The following is a 22,535-nucleotide window of genomic DNA, read 5'->3' on the forward strand; positions in this document are numbered from 1 at the left end:
GTTGCGTTTGTGTGTTGCTCAGGGTCCAAGTGGCTGAACAATTGGACTAAGAAAAGAAAGTGAGACAAGGAGTGAGTCCCCCTTTCTCAGTAAGGTATCTCTTTATAAAGGATAATTGTCAAAAAGTGGGATTTTGCACCTTAAATTCTATCATTGAGGAGGGAAACATTTTAAAGGATGAGGTCACCCTAGTAAAGATGAAGCAACTGCATTGCGTGTGTTTCAAAGCTATCTGTCACCCCTGAGTGAAATGCATTTCTGTGTAGACAAGCAAAGGTCAGTATAAGCTCAGGAAGGTTAGGGAGTGTGTTTATTATTAAAGAAAATTTGGATGCCAAGCCAATCCATTAAATAGCCTATAGGGTACAGCCTAGTAGGAAATGTGTTCAATTATGTCACCAACAAAAACTGAGAGTTAGTGCCTTTTAAGTCACTGTATTCTGCCCAGACCACATAAGAATATTTTTCTTTTACAAAACAAAAATGGACACACTGACTTCTTGAACTGAAAGCAAATTAGTGTCATCTCCAACTCTGATGAGTGACAGCATGACAGCATTCATTGACTGAACATGAGGCTGTGTATAGAAATACACTGGGACAGATGTCAGTGTGCGCACATAGTAAATTTGATCATCTATATCCAAAATGAGTCACTTCCAATAAATATTGTGTTTGCTGTAGGTTCCTGGACTGTCATAGTGTTGTGACTCAGCAGTCAGTGACATGGCAGTGATACCAGATGCCAGCCCCATCCCTGATGAAGTAGTGGGAGGTAGCCTAATAATAACTGTGACACATGCAGAAGGCATTCTTAAAATACTCAGCCTGGACACAGCCAGGGGTCCCCATCTTGATCTCCCACCATGTAAAGATTTTTTTTGTTTGTTCATTTTTAACCATTTCTTTTGAGAGCAATTCCACATAGAAATCACAACAATCTGGCTAGTTAATGTATGACTGTGGCATTGGGACCATTTTATGCTCATCATGAACCAGAAAATTCTCCAATAATAAGTAGAGACATGTATTTAATACCAGTATTTCTAAGTCATGTTATCTCCTGTTGTAAGACAGAGATGGTAATATTTCAATAACCCTATTTATCATCTATCCGTAGAATTGTTTTACATTATGTACATATTTACATATCATACTGTACACAGTTCTAGTGTTTAAACAGTGGTAAAAGAAGTAATTCACATCTTTTACTAGAGAAGAAGCAATATATCAAGGTAAAAAAAAAACAACACTACAGTAGTTAACATTACAAAGGGGTACTACCAGCAAATGAACTGTAAAGAATCAAAAGTTAAAGCATAACAAGTCCTCTTACTTTTGATACTTGTCAGTGTCACTATATACTGTGAGGTATAAGTTAATCTATTGAAATGCATCATATTTTATTAGCTGATCATACATTTTGTATAAAACCCTCGATTTTCATTAGTTCTTATGCTATGTAGCAAAGTTATGGTTTATAAAGTAGAATAATTTAAACAATATTTAATTAAAGTAAAAACTTCAAAAATGTACTTACTCGAGTAAACCCCACTGTGTGTAAATGAATGCTTAGAAAAGCACCAAAATCTATGAATCTTTTATTATTATTTAAACACAGATTCGACCTAATCTATTAAACACAAGACAACTTTTTATCATGTGATTTTGAATATTTTGGTCTATTGATAGGATGTATAAAATATGGTAAACTAAACCAAAACCCAAATCACAGAGCTACATCTGTTGACCTGGATACTGTTCACTTGACATTATATCTCCAGAGACTGCCCATGGCTGCTCTCACAGTCAGCTTTCCACCATTTTTAATTAGCTTTTTCCCTGTTAGTCTCTCAGGTGAATATATTAAATATTTAAGGGATTTGGGGTGAATTTGCTGGACAGATATGCCCAAGGACAAGGTTGATTATGTTTCACTGGTGATTTGGATCTGACATTTTGACAGTTAGGACACTTTTTATTTCTTTAGCAGAATAAGACAGAAACCTGCTTCAGAAATTATTGCTAATATGTTTAGACTCGGAAAGGTATTTTAACTTAAAACTCAAGTGACAGACGGTTGTCCAGTGATGGTTTACGACAAATGTTTCCCATGACTTGATCTGCACATCCAGGCTACTTTTAGATAATTAGACACACTTAAACTCAGCAATCATAAGTTGTGGCAACAGAGTAATGAGTGTAGAGGCCCTCATCAACAACAACGTTGACACACCAGTTCCTGTCATCTGTAAAGAATCCGTGTCTGTGAGCTTATGTCATGTCTCTGGAGTGAAGTTTATTAATATCCATTCAACCCCTGTAATGTGATGCCAGCAGAGAGATGGTTTTCACTCAGGTTGACTGCTCGTGAGTTCATGAATGGAACTGCACGATACCTTAATCCCTGAGGCCGTGACCGTGAGGCCACCTCCCAAGAAAAGAAAGGTCTAAGACATCATGTGGGGTGTGTATATTTATTTTCTAAAGTCATTTACAGTACAAAATAGACCTCCAGGTAACAAAATAGCCACGACTATATTGAAAACAACAATTCTATCAATATGTAAAGCAACAAGCTGAGAAACACTGTGCAAGATAGAAGCTTGTGAAACTATGATAAAGTTATATTCATGAAGTAAACTCAGAAATAATGAAAAATTATGTTCTGAATCAGACAACATTCATTTGTACCATTGCAGTCAAAGGGAATTTAATTTGAAACAATTTTTTAAATAGACAGTGACAACATTTGCAGTCCAGTGGCACATTATTTCCTTAGTATAGTGTTCATATGCAGAAATAACATTGTTCCTGCATTATCAAGGTTCTGTTTTTCTAAAGACAAATGTTTCAGAAAAGATTTCAATACATTTCTCAAATCTAACAAACTGGAAAAACCAGGTGTCACATTGTTATTTCTGGCAACTAAGGTCAAACGTAATCTAAATGCATGCAATGACTACACCACCTTTGAACAAAGAGGAAGTGAAAATGATGAGCGTTGCTAGCAGTTGTTCCGAATACCATCACCATAAATAAACATTTACATAGTATATAATTTGGCTATCAAATATACGATGTTCTCTCAAAATAGAATAAACTTTCTAGAAAGCTAGTACAAATGGATTTAAGAAATATCTCTCCCATAGTACTAATGTCACATCTATTTACATGGAATACAAAGTGACAGAATCAACATAAATTATATATTGTGCTTCTATATGTTTTCTAGCATGCTTTTTTTCAGTTCTAAAATAGTTTCACAAAAAAACATTTCACAATTGTAAACAATAATCCTGTGGAGTCTTTCCACATATACATATATTTATTGTAATTGATGCTTAAACAAGCTAAATATTTCTGACACCTTCCTATTTACATGTTTTGGAACCATATCCATTTCTAAAATGCCCTTACAACTGACTAACTTTGACCTTTAACTTCAGTTGCATCAGTGGTTTAGTCTAGGTGTGACCAGATGTCAACCGGTGTTAATCAGATCTGCAGTTTTTGTTGTCAGTAAACAAGGGAATGCTGACGGTCAACATTCTCGCAACAACCTGCGATCAACAAGAATCTAAATTAACAGTACACTTGGAAAAACCAAGCCATTTAAATCCTGCTGGAGAGGGAAAAGGTTTCTCCACTCCACAAGTCAAAATTGATGAAGAAATTAAGTTGCTGAGATATATTTACTATATATATATGGCATATGTGGCATCTTGGTTAACCAATAATTAAAGGGGAAGATGGGAACTGTCTGATTTCAGAGGCAAACATAAGAAAGAGCCATGAAGACAGAGTGACAGCCTGGAACAAAGCACATAACTGGAAAACACTGAAGAAGAGCTGGCTCCACCCATGAGGGGTGATGTCAGGTTAAACATTAGCCTTTAACGCTGAACTTAGAATGGCAGGTGTTCGTTATCCAAACCTGTTCTCCTTATAATACCATGGCTTTGGTGTTTACAATGGAAAGAAATCAGATTTTTGTTGGGTGGCAGTGGCATGATAGTTTGTAACGCTATGTTGACTATTTCGTAACATTTAATGCAATTTTGCAGTACATAGCATTTATTGCATTTAGTATTTGGGGATATGTGAGTAGTAATTAGTGGTCAACTCATTAACAACAACTCAATAACAAAAAAAATTCAAACTGCTCTTCCTGGTATTATTTAAAGGGCATGTAAATGCACACATGTAGCCTGCATTTCAGTAATTTCAGTGCAGACTCCTTGTTCGTCATTATTATCAGAAACAACGATGAACAATATTTAAACAAACAAATAAATAAATAATGTTTAAATAAATTGAAAACCATTTGGTGCACATTAATACTCAAATCCTTCATTTTATCACATTGTTAGGTAAAGAAGAGAAAAATAATATTTACAGACACAGAGGAGGAAGGACACAGCACTAGCATACATTTATTGGAGCGAGATCACATCTTCATGTGGGCTCTCTGCAGGTCAACTCATCATCACAGCCGTCTTCAATCTCAAATGACTCTGAGCACATCATTCTCAGAGTGTGTGTGCATGTAGTACCTTTTCATTGGAGACACTAGTTTCCATACATTTTCTACTACGCAGTTGTCAGCTCTATCACATTTAATTCCAGTACAGTCTATAGACATGGCAGGAGAGAACGAGGGCTGGTCTGAAGCAGACGTCTGTCCCTGTGCAGTTGTTGCCCATCCAATCAACATCGGACGAGAGCTCTCAACAAGCTAGTCATCATTAGTAGCACTGCTGTGGCTGCAGTGATAGTCAAAATGGAGTTCCAACCTACCTCACTTCCCTAAGGGAAGACAGGAAAAGAGTAGTGTCGTCAGTAGCGGCTATCCATTAGTCAAAGATAAACCGTTTTGGGCATTTAAAGGAATAGCTTGACATTTTAGGAAATATACTTATTCGCTTTCTTTCAGAGAGTGAGATGAGACGCTATCAACCTTGCGTCTGTACATTAAGTATTTAGCTGGAGCCAGGAGGCTACTATGCTTAGCTTAGCATAAAAACTTTGTGCACAGATTAAACAAACACGACACAATGTGTTAATTACTGAGCTTCAGAGTTGCTGGTAGGAGTATTTTTGAGTTTTGGACAGAGCCATGATAGCTGTTTCCCCTTGTTTCCAATCTTTATGCTAAGATAAGATAACCGTCTCCTGGCTGCAGCTTTACATCTTACACACAGACATGATAGTGGTATCAGTATCCTCATCTTACTCTTGGCAAGAAAGTAAATAAGCATATTCCCCAAAATGTTGAACTATTTCTGTAAATGACTTGTTCAGTGCCATTCAAGGACAGTTTTGTTATAATTTGCCAAACTGCCCACTCACCCCACGTCCACCTACTATAAATCCTTAATATCATTATCTACCTTCCTTCAAATTTGGCATTCCTTCAGTTTAGACCCTCCCATTCCACCACTCTAAATTAATTTTGAGCAATTATTTCTATTGGAGGGTCAGTTCACCCAACTAATACAAAAACATATTTTCTCACTTACCTCTTGCGGTATTGAGCCATGCAGATGCCATGCCCAGGTTTTGTGCCTCCAACCAACCACAACACAGGTGAATAAAAAAATAATAATCCAGCAACATGGATTTTCAGAAACCGTGACCTGATTACTCTGGATAATCTGGAGAATATACAGTTTTCTTTGAACTACTTTCATTTGACAGCATGTTCCCTATGAAACTGCTGACAGTATGTGTCAACAGTTTCTGTGAATTATCCAGAGTAAACAGATACAAAAGTCTCACCTATTGTATCAGGATAAGACAGAATTCTTACAAACGGATAAATCAAAACCTGAGCAAATATAACCAAATCTATCTGCATAGCTAGATACCTAATGTGAGAAACTATGATTTATGGTGAACAAACTCTTTAATCTGTGTATAAGAATTGTAGGTAGAATTACGCATCACAAAGAGATAAGCTCCTCCCATACCTTGCCCTCTGGGACGCCAACTCCGACAACCAGCACCAGATCACAGCCACTATTACAATCATTCCTATGAAGGGGATGGAGAGAACAGGGTGCTCAGATGGATGGATGAATCTCTGAGGAGGGAATAAAAACAAACACAAACACCATGGGGATGAAGGGAATGAATGAATGAATGAATGGATTGAGGAATCCAAATAATAAATACACAGATAAAAATTGTGTGACAACAGCACATGTGGACCACCACTACAAATCACTAAATTAAAAGTGAGACATGGTCTATGGCTGTGATATAAAAAGGGGAGGGTTGTGATGGAGTGATTTACATTTCCCGTTAAACAAACAATGCATAACTTTATGGTGACATGCACATCAACTCAATGTGAGTATGTGTGAGCAGTCCTGTGTGGCATTTATTGGCTGTGTGTGATGTTATGGTGACAAAAAAAAAGAAAGACATACAGCATGAACGTTGAGACAAGCATACACTATGGTGGTATTTTTGTCTCTCTATCCTCATTTTATAGTTCTTTTGTTTTTGTGTTTTGTTAAATTTGTTGTCATACAGGCTGAGAGGTCATGGACATTCAGAGAACAAGGACAGCATCAGAGACAGGCACGGGTAGACAGTTTGACAAAATGTAGAGACACCTCATCATGGCTGTTGTAGACAAAACACAGGAGTCTTTCCACATATACATATATTTATTGTAATTGATGCTTAAACAAGCTAAATATTTCTGACACCTTCCTATTTACATGTTTTGGAACCATATCCATTTCTAAAATGCCCTTACAACTGACTAACTTTGATCTTTAACTTCAGTTGCATCAGTGGTTAAGTCTAGGTGTGACCAGATGGACCGTATTACCATGTTTGGATGCATAATTCCTAGTATAGGTAGTCATTGGAATCTATTCAGTTTAAAACTGTATGAAAATTTAATTAACTATCCATGCTATCCAACTATTTTTTGCAAAAGTAGAGTAACTGTGACTAAAGTACAATTGTTTTAATTATCTAGTAAATATACATTTCATTTCAATGCAAATTGACTTTCATACTTTACCTTAATAAAATGAAGAGAAGGTAGGAAAAAAAACCTTTAATTGTCCTTAATTACTTTTTCTATTTTTAACACATCTGCATAGGTTTCAGTGATGAAACAGGCATTCTTTGCTTGATGCATAAATACTGATATGGGCTGACAGGCCAGGTCAGTTCATATCAAAACACATATTGCTACAATATGAGACATAAAAAGTGGGCTCCACAGACACAGGATACAGTAGGTGTGATGTGATGTGTGTTATGTGTTAGTTAGCAGGCAGTGTGGGTGCAAAGAAAAAGCGTTATATTTCTATAATCATGTAGAAATCATGGCTGGAAATTCTTAGAACTACTTTTAGAATAAAGTAAGTTCACATACATTATTAGTGATTTGTGAAAAAACACAACCTGCTCTGCAGACGCTAGAAATCTCCAGTCAATAATGCAAAACTAACCACACAACTTAAAAGTCCTAAAGATTCTCATTCAGACATCTGATACCAGCTATATACTACTATACTGTGTTATTCATGTCTGTCCCTCACCTGAGCCTCCCCTGACAGCTTCTCCAGCTCTGCCTTGCAGCGCAGCAGCTCCTCCTCCAGCTCTGCTCTCTCCCTCTGACTGCTGTCATACAGTACCTGCAGCTCCTGCAGCTCCATCTTCAGACCGTCACACTGGAGGACACAGAGGTCAAATTCTCAGTCTTTTCCCTACAGTAGTGGACTGACAGATTGCCCTTATTGAAACGCACATACATATATTGTGGATTTGTTAAATTGTTTATGTGTTATTCATAGTTCTCCTAAGGCATTGCTTAGACACTAAGGTCTCATACCTCTCTCTGAACCTGCGAGGCCTTCTCTTCTGCCTGTTTGAGCTGGTCTCTCAGGGAGAAGACCTCCCCGATGCCTCCGTTCCAGCTGGTTGGTGTCATGGGCTTCCCATCAAATGAAATATTCTTCTGGATGGAGGCGTCCACCAGGCGACAGTTCCCAGACTGGGCCATGGTCATGTAACTCTCTGTCATGACCTCATCTGGGCCAGTCTCCATATCTTTCCCCTCTGTGCCCTCCCCTGCTTCTTCCTCCTTCAGTGACAGGTAGACACTGGAGCTAGATGAAAAGAGTAACAGTGAAGAATACAACATAGTTTCAGTTTCAGATGAAATATCTGAATACTCAAAAATCCAAATGGGCTAATAGTTTCCATGATCAAAGGCTAGACATGGTTACTATGCTCTTATATGTGACAGAGAGCTAGTTAGCTTTTTTTTTTTGCTTTGTGTTTTCTTATGGCATACACAAAGTGTGCTAATTGGAACAGGCAGCTTACATTCTTGTGTTTCTGTTACAGACAGGCCACTATACAGTATGTATCCATCCAGCCTTGTAATAGGGCTGCAACTGAGACTAATCAAAATTATTTATTTTTATTATCGGTTAATTCTTTGGTCTATTAAATGTCAGAAAACAATGAAAAAGGCCCATCGCAGTTTCTCATGCTTGTTTTGTCTGACCAACAGTCCAAAACTAAAACAGATTTTTTGCTATTATTAAATTTGAAAAAGATGCAAATCACATTTTAGAAGCTGGAACTAGAGAATGTTTTGGTTTCTGCTTGATAAATTCAATTTGAATAATCATTTTTTTATTGTTGTTGTTGAAAAACAAGTCCATTTATTATCTGTTGTGGTTCATCATACCTTTGTTGTTGTTACTTCTCAACTCTGAAAAAGCCAACCGTCTCAGAGAAGCTAAATCAGTGCATGTCTTCAAATTAATTTGTTACCTTATTGATTTTATACACTATTAGTGTGTGGGTTATTTCTCCCCGTTGTATATATTGTCTTCTCCATCTCTTCTATCTCCCTTTTCTTCTTCCTGTAAAGCACTGGGCAACTTCTGTTTTGTGAAGTGCTGTAAAAAAAATTTGATTTTGCTTTCAATACATCACAGGATCGTGTGATGCTATATAATTTTATTATATAGATCTTGTGGAGTGACCGTTTTCAAGGTCGTAAATGAACTTTCAGTCTCACAATTATTGTCTATTAATTTTCAATCTACTAATCAATTAACAAACTAATGGTTTCAGCACTTATGTGTAATCCCTTGTTGTTATACTATTACAGTTTTACGTCATTGATTAAACACTTGGCAAATCTAAATGGGACATGATGTGAATGGCTGTGAGGAAGGGTAGTATTCCAGAGGGTATCCCCTCCAGCTGACCCAGCAAGCACAGCTGATGAGTTAGCAGTCATTGACCTCTCACCATGTCCTCTGTCTCTGCAGCAGCTGCAGCCTCTCAGAAAGTCGTCTGTTGTCTTCCTTCAGGGTCTGACACTCCTCCTTCAGCATACGGCACTCCTCCTTCAGCAGGTCCACATCACCTGCCAGAACAAGGAAGGTCAGAGATGAAGATATTACAGTAAGATGCAGGTCAGTAGAGCTTTAATCTTAACATCATTACAACATGTGTAGAATATATTAAAGGAAAAGTTTGACATTTTGCTTTGTTGCAGAAACTTTGATGATACCACTCTCATACCTGCCTGTTAAATATAAAGCTATAGCCAGCACCAGGTTAGCTTAGCTTAGCATAAAGACTGGAAACTGGGTGAAACCGCTAGTCTGGCGCTGTCCGACGGTAATAAAATCCACCTACTAGCTACCTCACTAATGCTCACTAATTAAAACATGATATCTCATTTGTCTATTCCATACAAAAGTGTAAAATGTTTATTTGCCATTTTACACAGGTTATGTGCTGGGCTATTTCAAGACTCCAGGAAGTCCTAGTCCTAGCCAAAGAAATAATCTGCGTCAAACCACAATGTGTCAGCAAGAAAGCAGGACACCTAAACTGTCAAACTATTCCTTACTAACTGTGAGTTCCTCGTGTATGAAAAACATTTTGGGTGAGGTTTTCATGAAGAGCATAACAATGAAATAATGTGAACTCTCCTCCCTCAGTCCCACCACAGGCTCAGCTGCAGAACCGAGCAATGACATCATGTGTTAGAAGTGAGTGTGCCTCCCCCTCATGACTTCATGTCCCTGGTATCCTTAATGCACACACACACATCTGCACACATACACACACACACACACACACACAAACACACACACACGCACACACACACACACACACACCACTCCCCTTGCAACACTCAGCAGTCACATTTGTAATATTTATTAAACCCCACAAATGATTTATGTGCTTGACTGCGGGATGCTAACATAATGTGAGCATGGAATAACATCATGCTTTGTTTTGTGTTCACCCTCAAAGACTGATCATGGGCTATTTGTGCAAGTAGCAAGTTGGACAAAATTCATAGTACAAGCAAAGACAGTAGGTCTTTTAGGTTTTTAGTGTATCCTTCTCACAGGTGGCTGCTTACACAATGTGTGAAGATGAGGTGTAAAACCAAGACTTATTGTATTTTAACTTTGATGTACTGTAAGTAAAACCAATCTTCTTTGTGTTTTTCTCTTTTCTCTGTTTCTACACTGGTCTTTCCTCTCCATGCACCTCGTCCCCTCACCCTCTCTCCTCTCTGCCTCCCGGCGCTGGCTCTTCATGCTGATCTCGGCTCTCAGCGTGGTGATCTCCAGCTCATACTCCTGGGTGTCCTCGCTGAGGCGCTGCAGCTCAGCCCGACGGCGGCACAGCTCCTCCTGCAGTGAGGCTATGTCATTCTCCCTCTCTGCCGCGGCCTCCTCTGCCGCCTGTTGAAGCAGGAGCACCTCCTCCTGAGCCGCACGCAGCTCCTCTTGGGCCTCGAGCAGCTCGCTCTCCTTCTCCTCCTCCAGGCTGTCCATCTCTTCCTGCACAGAACGCAGCTGGGCTTTGGGGAGAGGAGGAGGAGAATGTTCGTTTTTTTTATGGGGGATGTGTGGGTGAGACTATACAGTGTCAGTATGGGTGTATATGTATGTGTGTGAATATGATCTTACCTGAGTTTTGCAGCAGTGGGCCTGCATGTGTTTGTGCATGTGGGTGGTGTGCTCGTGCTTGTGTGTGTGTGTGTGTGCTGTTTGTGTGGGTATGTTTGAAAGAGCAGCTGATGTAACTGATGGCAACAGACTTTTTTTAAGGGTCAGATTCAGATTATTAGTTGTTGTTTTTTTTCCCCAACTGACCAAAAAACAAGTCTTCCCGCTTTATTTTTCTATTTTCTACTGGCTCATTACATCTAAGGATTTATTTATATATAATTTATTAGATCGTTTTACTGCATAGTTTTTTTCCCTCCTCCTTTCTATCTTTTGTCTTTTTGTTCTTGGTGGGGGGGGGGGGATTTTTTTGGATGAGTTGTACTGTGTCACCCCTCGTGACTGAGCACATATTTTATTTAGGCTTTTTGAAGAATAACTGTGCAACAAAAAAGACAATGCCTCCAAGTCAATAAGCCAAACGTTTGAAAGCATTTTACTTATTCTTGTCAATTACATCACAATATTTTTATGTAGCACTGTCTGTCAATGTTGTCATTGCTATCAAATTGCTCTTCACAGGCAGCTTACAGAGTAAAATCTGCATTGACTATTGACAAACACAAGAAATGTAATGTGCAATATCTGATTTGGATTTCTAATTATTCTTCCTGGTTCCGTTGTTGATTGGCCACATGGTTAATTGCTTAGTTGCTGAATGTTTCATTATGTTGATACCTTGTAGATTCTGAATCTGGCGTGTAAAGGCTTCAGCCTGATGGGCACTGGCCAGACGCTCATCCTCCAACAGACCTGGTGGTGAGGAGAGGAGAGGAGTGGGGACAAGTGGGCAGAGAGATAAGAGGAAAATGTCACTTCAGCAGGGCCAATAGAAAGATGACAATTTGATAAGCTTTTTAACCTTGAGGCATGATTGAGTGACACAAGCAGGTGTGTGTGTGTGTGTGTGTGTGTGTGTGTGTCTGTCCGTGTGTTAAATTGAATGTGAGCAGGACCATCAGTATTAGAATGAGATTTCTAAGTATATTAATTCATAAATATACATTTTATTAAGCAGTCTTGTCTTCCTGGATCTCATACCTTTTAAGTACAGCAGAACAAAATAAAGCAGATTACTGCCTGCTATTTTTACAGCTTTTGATTTGCTGCTATTTTTGACCTTCTATTGCTTTTTGGTCCCCATAAGTTCTGCCAAGTAATTTCTGTAGCATACATCTGGCAGATATACTAGTAGCTTTCATACTACTTCATCAACAGCTGCTTGTTGAATACAGAGGAAGGGCACTTGACCCTGCAGATTCTTAAAGGATCAATTCATCCAAATGACAATACAACAAACATATATAACACAATATATTCTATCTGGACCCTTAGCAGTATCTAGCCACAGAGATATTTTAAAATGTAGTCTATTTTCTATGCCACTAGTGGCATGGAATATCATTTGGTCAATAAATTTTTTGCAGATATTCATGAACCCAAGACAATGAAGTCTACTGTCTTTCTTCTAGCACTATCATCACGTCAAAAGTTTAGTTAGTCTGATACTTTGGTTTAGCACCACATATCAGCCTCATCTGTACTTTGTGTTTAGGGCTCATTATTAAATATTAGCATGCTAATATGCTAACATGAACAAAATAAACATTATACCAGCCTAACATCATTATGTTAAAATTGATATTGTGATCATGTTAGCATGCTGACATTAGCATTTAACCTTTATAACATGTAAAAATCAAAAAGCGTGCTGACGATAATGTCATTTCTGAGTATTTCTCATTTCCTGTCTCATTTCCAGCGCTTTTAGTCACACAAACACAATCTCCTGTTAACTGATTGTGTCATATTACAAGCAGTATATAACTGGAGAGTGTAATATGATTGGCTGTTTGTATTAATAATTATCTACAGTCATAAATGTACCCTTGATCTTTACCTACGCCTCACTACAATCAACACACTCGGGACCCCCACCACCTCCACCCAGCCTGAACAGCTGAATGTTCCCAATGGGAGTTGACCCATAGTGATTTTGCGTTGTGGTCTAGGACACCCAGTCTAGAAGCTTCCCTCAGCATGCATGCAGTTGTCTGAAGAATGCCTCTACTGCTGCCAGACAAACAACTGAGCTCACCACGCCATGTCTTTTAGTATGACACACAGTCATAAAAACACACACACACAGAGCTCACTGTAGACCCATTCCCAAGGCCTTACTCACTGCTAGTGTCCCTGAACATTAAGCTCATCATTTCTAAGGTATGATGTGATGCTCCATTTAGCAGCTATGAAGAAGTGACCGTGTCAGTGACCGCATATAAACATTTACGCTTCTTCAAGTTCAACTGGATTGTGATGAACAGGATATGTCTCAGGTGGAAAGTAAAGATGTCCAAGTAGAGGACAGGGGTTTCCTACTGTGGTTGGTTGTGAAGAGCAGAGAAAATGTAAATCACTGAGATGCAAAATTAAATGTTTATTTTATTTTGCTGTAATAATAGTTAAGACTGAGATTACCCAAACATGTATCCATTCCCACAAATTATACAACATAAATGAAGTTGATTCATAGAGAGTAAAGACTCAGATGGCCATAAATCAATTGTGTTGTGGTTTTTTAAACCCAGTGATCAATTCACTTGAGATTATTTATTTGTTCTAGATAACATTTTACCAACCACCTCCATTGTAAAGACCTGGGAAACCTGGACTTGAGAAACAAATGCAAGAACAATATGCATGGGTTGCAACTAGCTTGTTTGTTTTGAATGGTAAATCCTGTCAACATTAAAGGTGAAGGAAATTATCTCAAGGTACAAATGTCAGCTTGCATTTTGGTAGTTTTCATTTAACTTGCCATTGATTTACCCGCCATGTTTATGCAAGCACACCAGTTTGCATACATTAGTGTGAGGCTGTTGCTTGCTTTCAGTTTAGCTTGTGTTTATACAGGGAAATAGTAGCAGCAAGCACAAGAAGATGGTTAATGTCTGCACACATGCAAAAGTAAAATAACAAGCTACGCACTGTGCAGTCTGCATTGAATTTCAGAGTCTGCCACTATATTGATACAGGATACCGAAGATTCTAGTTGTGGATACTTGTGGTAAAACCACTATGCAGTTCACTGCAAGAGCTACAGGGGTTTACTTTATCTTGGACTCATAAATACATAAATGTTGATGATTTCTTTTGAAGTCTGTGCTGTAGCTTCTTCAGCTCTGTGCTCCAATTGCTGTGATTTTTGTCTGCATTTCACAAATTCACAAAGCAGAGACGGTGAGTAAAATGTTATCATGACTAATAGTCATAATGGACAAAAATATGAGATCAAGACCCAGGTTGACAAATGGCAGAGTCATATATTTTAATTTCAGGTCAGATGACAGTTGGCTGTGTATCAATAATGAATAAAAGTTTGTGATAAAGGAAGATTAATGATTCAAGGCATTAAATAATGAATAAATGGTGTGTGCACAGAATCAGTGCGAAAGCCAATCGAAGGCTGGGGGTCTCACCTTGCAGCTCACTGAAGCTCTCCTGGTGTTTGTTGGAGGTCTCTCTGGCATCTTCCAGCTCTAGCAGCAGCTGCAGCACCTGGGCCCTCAGCTCCTCCAGCTCCTGCTCCTCTGTCAGCGGCTCTTGCTCCTTCCTCCTCTTCTCCTCCCCTTCGCCTTCCTCCTCCTTCAGCTTCTTCTCTTCCCCCTCCTCCTCCTGAGCTCTCTCCTGGTCCATCTCCTCCTTCTCGTTGTTCTCCTCCAGGATGCCTCTCTCCTTTGCTGTTATCTCGTTGTCCATGGTGGGGCTGCACTCTGCTTTTAGATCGCACAGGTCATCTGATGGAAACATGACAGTGATATTAGAAAGTGATGCCTGACAGGGAAAGAGAGGGAGACAGAAAGAGAGATTTACAGGTGACAGACCTCTCTGTCATCGTCCAAATTCAGCCACGTTTTAATCACAGCATAGATTGTGTTTTCTTGTGAATCAACAGCACCATCTTGTGATGAAAGTGGCACTGAGTCATTTTAACACCAAACTCTATTAGACTCCTATACCTTACACACACAACACATATAACACAACACATACAAATTACTGACTCTGAGATTAGAGCGGAAACTTTGTTAGAAATGAAACAAGAAATCCATTCACCTGGGGAAGAATGCATCAGATTATATGCCTAAAAATGTCAAACTACGTAAATTTTTACATTCCTCTATCTGCAGAGTGAATTTAGATTCTGACCAGTAGGTGGAGTGAGTTAGTTGACATAATGCAGGGGAGTGGGGGTGCTGAATGGTGAAGCAATGACTATGACTCACCACACAGCAATGCACTTCAAAGTTCATAATAACACAATATGAGCTAGCGCTCATAGTAAGAGAGATGTGACAAATACTCATCTTTCTCGTATTACACTGTGTCACATTACATGGTGGTCTGACGTTTTTTGTTTTGTTTTGTTTTTTTGTTTTCTCATCGTTGTAGACAGCCTGGGCTTGGTCAGGAGCTGTTGTTTATCTAGGCCTGTAAACCCCAGTGAGACACTGTATAACATGTAGGGCTACACTAATAAACTTGATTTGACATTATAACAGCTGTTGCTTACTGAGCCACAAAGACAATACGCAGCACAGGTTTAGGAAACTGGAAGGCATCTTTTATTGCACAACAATGTGGCGGCAAATTCCCATTTGACGGGGGAGAAAAGTCTTTTCCCATTAGTCAGATGAGATTTGCTGTGGGGCAGAAAAGGCTAGAGCTTTAAATGGAGATTATATTCACAGAGTTATTTTAGTTTGCTCTCAGGTACAGTTAAAAGGTAATGCCTCAATTATTCACCCCAGAAAATCCAGCTTACATCTCACACACTGGCCTGCTATCACTTCTCTTTTATTTCTCAATAACATGCCCTACAGGGTCAATGTCCATCTCAGAAATAAATGGATAAGTAGCGTCACACATTCATGCTAGTGGCTTCCAAGTGCCTCAAAAATTGCTGTTTGAACTCAGAAGGAAGTGTGAGGAATGGAGAGGGGAATGGTGTTTGCTGAGAGATGGGAATAGAGAGATGTGACGATAAAAGAGGTGCAGCAGGGGACGGAGTAAAGCGTTAACTAAAGATCTACCTAATTAAGAGTGATGCTCACTGGTGTAATCTTGGCTCAGGGGATGCTTCCATTTCTTGTGTTAATTAATTCTCTGCTTTGTTGTTCCCCTCACTAGATGTAACTATTTCCATCACAACCAAGCACACATAATACATATTTTTTATCATATCTGTATAACATTAGCAGTAGGGTGCATCCTTATTCCTTCCCGTCTCATAATATTGTTAATTTAAACAATGCAGCCCCTGAGAGGAGTGCGAGAGGCTTCATGATCACTGGGCTATTTTGTCATTAAACTTTGATGTCGCTGTAATGAGTTAGTCATAAAGAAGAGTGCTGGAGCAGTGAGAGAGCTGCTTGTATAGCCAGCGGCAGATAAAGGCCATGAAGAGACAAAAGGCTTCCCACTCACATCCAAATCCTTCAGGATGTCTTGCTCATGGTGTAATAACTTGGAAAGCTTTGGCTCATGTGATTTGTGCTGTATTTGAGTTCTTTGCTTTTGTAGATGTATCATTCAGACTGTCCTCCAATGGGTATAAACTACAAACTGTGTTACTGTAATCAGATTACAGTGAAAACAAAGCAAGAATTAAGTATTATACACACTTTCTACACTGCTGTTGGGCATTGAGAAATTATTTGGGACATCCGCTAATAGTGGATAGATGTAGTGGGCAAGAAAACCCTTCTCAACTTCCGTCAACTTCCTGCGACAGCTTCTTTGCAAAGGAATTAGCTTTTCCTATATTATTGTATCTCTCAACACATTCTGTGCCCGTCAACTCTAAAGTCCATTTACAGAGTCACTTCTACTATCTTTCCAGTGTCCCCATCAGTCTGCCTCCTTGGCTTTTCCCAACAGCTTGTTAATCATTTCACTCCTTGATCACCTCTCCTTGTGAGTGAATGTCAAACACATTGTGCAGCAGAATCAGCTGCACTGACACCTGTGATCACTCCAATGCACCTTGGCACAGTGCTGGTCTTTAGTCACACAGGGATTGCATTAGACATAGACGCTGCATGCATACAAGAGCAGGGACGGTGCTGGAGATTCATCTCAGGAGCAGTGTAACAGCTCCAGGGAGAGGATGGCTTTATCTAGCCACAGCACATTCCTTCGTAATCACATTGCAGCAAAACGCATTGAGAATGTCACTGCAAACATTGTGCCGCTTTAGCAAAGAGACAACAAGCAGGCTGAGTGTTCTTTGTCAGCATCTCGGAATAGCTGTCTGAGATTGCGTTTAAACATTTTTGTGGCAACACAAGCCCTTTGTTTTGCTTCCGATTTGGTCTTCAGTAATGGAGTGAGGAGTGTAATGAAATTTGCACTTTGCAAAATTGAGTAGCAGAGTGAGGATTTTACCAAATAGAGGCATGCTGGGAGAGGCATGGAAGTGGGACATAGAGCTGCTTCTACTTGGCAAAAAGGAATGCCTTTCTCCATAAAACTAACAGCGCTATTCTGCAGTTAGAGTTCTGTATATTAAATATGCAGCAAAAACTGAAACTCAGTCTTGGACTGTCATAGAGTAAATAGTAATATACTGAATATACTGATACAGTATGTGTGCATAAGGAGTTATTTTACCGTAACACTTTTTTTTTTTCCAATCTTGATCTTCATTTTTCTTATTGCTTTATGTAATCAGGTGCTATATGATTTAAAATGTGTTACAACGCACATTTGTTACAACACATTCTCTCCTTGTGACTACTAGTTAAATATCAGATTTTTTACGGTATTGAGAGGAACATCAGTCAAATCAGCTCTGAAAAGAAATGATGGCTCACTGAAACTGGACATGGAGGCTGTCTGGTGGTGTAGTGTGATGGGTGCCTTGCGCTGAACCAAGCTTGACAGGTGGTGGTGGTGGTAATGTTAGTGGTTCGTGTGCGGCATTTTTGTTTGAAGTGTTCTCTGTGCTTCTGTGTATAAAGTGTATGATTGTGTGCATGAGTATGTATTGTTTAACACCTCTGTACACTATGTAGACATGCAGGCTTGTGTATCACTATGTTGTATGATCTCTGAGCCCCACTTCTGGTGACCCTATAAACACATATATGATCACACATGTCAGCTATGTGGGTGCTGCATGTGTTAAGTACGTGAGCATATGCCATGGATCCCTGCGGCTGTGTAAGAGGCCACGCATAATGCACACCACCCCCTCCTCTCCCAGCTTTGAAGCCAACCCAGCACTGATGTTGTATCTTTTCCCCTACACTGGAACACTTCCTCAGCAACACATAACACGGAGCAGCAAGGGGGAGTCGAAAAAGAAGTGAGAGCAAAAGAGGAAAGGAGGAGAAGACAATAAGAGAGATGCAAGGAGTAACTAACAGGAGTCAGGTAAAGCCATACAGTACTTCATCTCCATGGTGATCTCTGCACACCAACAACCCAGGTGCTTACCATATGGAAAGTCACTGTGGTAATAAAGCTGGGGTTTTGTCCACAGTTTTGCTTACCATGGAAACCTCTCTGTTTGCTTTTCCCCACAGAGAAGCCCAATCCTACAGGATGTCCCTTCATGACGCCCACTCAGTGAGGGCACCATCATATGAGATTTGCTGACTTTTGCTGACAAACTGTGTGAGACTCAACCGCTTGAGATGCGAAGCGAGCTGCAGTGTTGGAGGTCTGTTGAGGTTAATGTGAGTTTATGTCTTTCTCTCTTTGTACTTTGAGCCTGAAAACTCCAGGGAGACTAAGGAATAACAGCAGCAGGAGAAGACAAGAAAAGAAACTGCAACCGCAAGCACCCAAGAGTTGGACTGACTTAATGAGCCACTCTGTTATTTAAATGGAAAATCCATGTTTGCACTTTCAAAAGGAAATAAAAGAAAGTGGGTCAACGGAATAGAGATGCATTGTAGAATGTGCTATAATTTGGCCTCATTAGATGAGCATGCACAAAAACTGTGTCAGTGTGTAGATATGGTAGGTGAGTGTGTACCTGTGCATGTTGTGTGTCTATTCCATCAAGATAACAAAGTATGAAAACAAGTGATTCAGTAATAATCCACTTGATAACAAATCAGTGCCTCCCACATGAAAGCCATCTCTCTGGAAGGTTTAACATCACTTAAATCACAAAGTAAAAAGGATATAGAGAAAGAGGGAGAGGGAGGGCGCGCTAATGATAGGTTGATAATGCCAAGCATTGAGAAGCATTTGTCTTCTGTAAGGGAGAAACAAGGTTTTTTTTTAATCCATAGAATAAGCTGCAAGAAGGAGCCATGTGAGTTCATGAACCTTCTCTATTCACTCAAAAGTTTTAAGAATGTTTCCATTATGCAACCAAGAGAGAATACAAAACCATGTGGCACATTCAATTTTGTCTGGGGCATGCAGAGTGCCTTGAAAGCCTGTTTTAAAATGAAGCACTAATAGTCTGATGGGGAAAATGGGGACAGGGTTTAGCAGGGAGACATGTCACACTTTGGGCTTCAGGGCTGAGAGAGAAGGAGCTGGGATACCTCATGGTGGAAAAGAATGCAAGATTTGTTTTCACTTAGGCCCATAACTGGCCATCTGAAACACTGGTGTGAGAATCCCACATTGTTGTTTTTTCTCAGAGGTCTCTCCAGCTCCCAGATCTACAAAGTTTGTCTAAGACAGCAACTTTGCTGTTTATTAGTTCCAGAGAGTTGAGAGAAATCCTGTTTGTGCACCCTTGGGGAGTATCACTGCACAACACTGGAGAGGAGTGGAGGGAAAGCAGGAGAGGACAGGAGAGAAATGCTGTGTGGGCTGAGGCACTGGCAGGTGAAAAGGTTTGTGTGTCTATGCATGCGCATGCACGTGCATGTGTGTTTGTTGGAGGGTGTGTGGGCGCTGAAGAGAGCAGAGGATTGCGATTGAAAGAGGGGGAAGAGATATCGAGTGGGAAAGCAGAGAGAAGGATGGAGAGAGGTATAGTCGGCGACTCATGCAAGTGGGAGGAACAATATGGTGGCTGATGGTTGTAAGATACACTGACAGCTTGCAAATGTCAAATGAGCCTCTAATGGTGTTTTATTGATCAGTGTGTTTGTGTAAGAGCATCTGCATTCCCTGATAGTAGATGTGGCAAGTAATTTTAGAAGCATTTCTTCCAGTGCAGTATGATATTCACTCCCAGCAGGACTGAAAAAGCATTGAAAATAAAAGCCTAGCAAATAACTACTGTTCAGAACAAAGCCATTTGTTTTTCAGAACAAAAGGTGGCTTAGTCTCAGACTGATGTCTAGCTAGAAATGAACTCAACCAGGAAAGAATAAATGCACTTTAATCCATGTAGATCTCCAAGTATATAATTCAAAAAAAGATACAATTTAATACTAGCCATCACTCAATCCACTTTTCTTTTGCTGCATGTCTATCCTTATTACAGTCCATCAGTCAGGATTCATGCTTCATTAAGCCAGACACATGCCATCACTAGATGCTGAATTTCCAGGCTTTAAAAGCATGCCTCAGGATGTGATGAAAGGAAAGAGGTCCCCAGAATTAAGATAACAGAAACGAGATTGTTAAGGAGGAAGAATTTCTACTGGGACAGACGTGTTATGATGGTCAATACGCAGGCTTCAGCACAATAATTGTAATGAAGGAAATTAGTCAGTGAAAATTTAGAACAAAGTGGGTTAATAAGTCTACAGCTGGATTTGTAGAGATAAGAAATTATTCATCAAATGTTATTGAAGTTCAATTTTAAGTCAGGACACAGGAAAAGGAAGCAGATATTCCATAAACCTGGCCACTGGTCAAAAGGTTGTTGACCCCTGGTCCTCTCTGAGCCCCTCTGCACCAATAAACATCCTCCTACACAGAGCTGCTATGTCTGCACACCCATTCAAAACATGCAGAAAACACACTCTTCTTCCTTGTTTGGGATTCACAGACACAAAATCACATTCCACACATTCTTCCCTGATCTGTTGAACGGTACTGATTCTGTATGAGGCAAAACAAAGATGCATTGTGCCAAATGTCATACAGCTACATTCAGTGGTATGAAGTTACCAAACAAGCTTAACAGCAGCTGTTCAGCGCAGACCACTATATGAAAAGTGAGTCTTCCACAAGAATTATTTTGTGAGCTAAAATAATCTAAGCATGAAGTATAAGAAACATTCAAAGCTGAACTAAAATAACCTCTAACATTGCATGACTCCACATTATATACATTCTCAATCAGCCTCAGAATAACATATGCAACACATCTAACACAGCCTGGACTAATGAGTACATTATTTCCTGTCTGTGGCTGCCAGACATCTATTACCTGGCACCATGTAGCCTCCATCAAATGTCCACAGATGCCAAAGCTGACAATAATGCCCTCTCGTCAATCAGTCTGTTAGCTTAACCGCAACTCCAAATAAAGATGGGCTTCCACAATAATTTCCCCACCTCCTACCACCTGACCACCCCTCTCCAGCTCCTCCGCCTCCGCAGTTCACCACACCACTCCTCCCTCCTTAGGAGTGAACACAGAGATAACCATCGACCCTCTACCTTTTCTGCCGATCATACCTGATCTGTAGTACAGGGCTAAAAATATCCACACGGCATCCAACTGCACAGAATCGCAGATATAAACACACTGACAAAACAGCTGCACAGACCTGTAGAGTCCAAAGCCTCCTCGATGAGTGGAGGTAAACGCAGTCCATCCATAGCCCCCTGAAGCTGCAGCAAAGAGGGAGAGACAGAGAAAGGGAGTGGGCGAGAGAGGGTCAGAGGCTCCACACGCCCACCTCAGCTGCAGGGAGTGAGTGTGTGAGAGAGAGAGAGAGAGAGAGAGAGAGAGAGAGAGAGAGACACACGGAAAGTACTGAGCACAGCGTCAAGTACTCGCACACGCACACAGGCTTCAATGTATACACACACAAACAGGCTGTACCTCGGGAGAATATGGGAGGATCCGGAGAGCTGAAGGCTGAGCTCTAAAGCGTGGGAGAGATGCCGAGAGGGAAGAGGGAAGGAGCAGAGTGGAGCGATAGATGCTGTTTTCCAGACGGCAAGCCTCCGTCTCCCTGCACAGACCTCCCTCTCTCTAACTCTCTCTCCCTCTCTCTCGCTCTCTCTAACACACACACACACACACACACACTTCTGCCTGGTTTACACTCTTAACTATTTTTGCTTTCTTCTTCTTCCCTTCTTTTCTGTGCCTCTCCTTGCTCTTTCCTCCGCCCAGCACCTTTTATATTTATGATTGATATATACCTCAGACCTATACATACTCATTGCCTAACCATCATTACACTTACATGGTCTCATTAAGGGATACACACATACACAAAAATATAAAATATAGTAGACCTTCATCAAGTGTTAAATAATTTGAGAGTCCACCAATCCACCAATGTGGAAGAGTTGGCAGAAGAGAAAATCTCTAGTGGATGGCAATGCATTTCGCTGCATACT

The 22,535-nt window shown here is 40.1% G+C and overlaps 1 protein-coding gene across 2 annotated transcripts; it reads right to left on the reverse strand.

Moving 5' to 3' along the window:
• Positions 1 to 2,463: 2,463 nt before the first annotated feature.
• LOC119893645 (coiled-coil domain-containing protein 136) lies at positions 2,464 to 21,946 on the reverse strand. Of its 2 annotated transcripts, none has more exons than XR_005442828.1 (9): positions 21,731 to 21,946; positions 14,510 to 14,827; positions 11,706 to 11,780; positions 10,577 to 10,879; positions 9,301 to 9,418; positions 7,862 to 8,138; positions 7,569 to 7,700; positions 5,973 to 6,036; positions 2,464 to 4,809 (listed from the first exon to the last, which is right to left on the reverse strand). XR_005442828.1 is itself a non-coding variant. In XM_038705934.1 (9 exons), exons 1-9 carry the CDS (start codon positions 21,780 to 21,782, stop codon positions 4,797 to 4,799), a joined length of 1,401 nt encoding a protein of 466 aa, XP_038561862.1. In that variant the 5' UTR covers positions 21,783 to 21,945; the 3' UTR covers positions 2,464 to 4,796. The 2 variants fall into 2 exon arrangements, 1 of the variants encoding a protein (XP_038561862.1); XM_038705934.1 differs by having other exon boundaries at positions 5,973 to 6,085; positions 21,731 to 21,945.
• Positions 21,947 to 22,535: the final 589 nt, after the last annotated feature.

The sequence above is a fragment of the Micropterus salmoides genome, unplaced genomic scaffold, assembly GCF_014851395.1.
Source record: "Micropterus salmoides isolate LMB-PRFRI ecotype aquatic unplaced genomic scaffold, ASM1485139v1 Ms_hic_scaffold_8, whole genome shotgun sequence".
Classification (NCBI taxonomy): Eukaryota; Metazoa; Chordata; class Actinopteri; order Centrarchiformes; family Centrarchidae; genus Micropterus; species Micropterus salmoides.

Excerpts from the sequence above, each read along its gene's own strand:
- LOC119893645 (XM_038705934.1), bottom strand. The coding sequence starts at position 21,782 with ATGGATGGACTGCGTTTACCTCCACTCATCGAGGAGGCTTTGGACTCT. Across the intron at positions 14,828-21,730 it reads GGAGGCTTTGGACTCTACAG|ATGACCTGTGCGATCTAAAA; the intron begins GTCTGTGCAGCT and ends TGTTTCCATCAG. Across the intron at positions 11,781-14,509 it reads GAGCTTCAGTGAGCTGCAAG|GTCTGTTGGAGGATGAGCGT; the intron begins GTGAGACCCCCA and ends CCTCACCACCAG.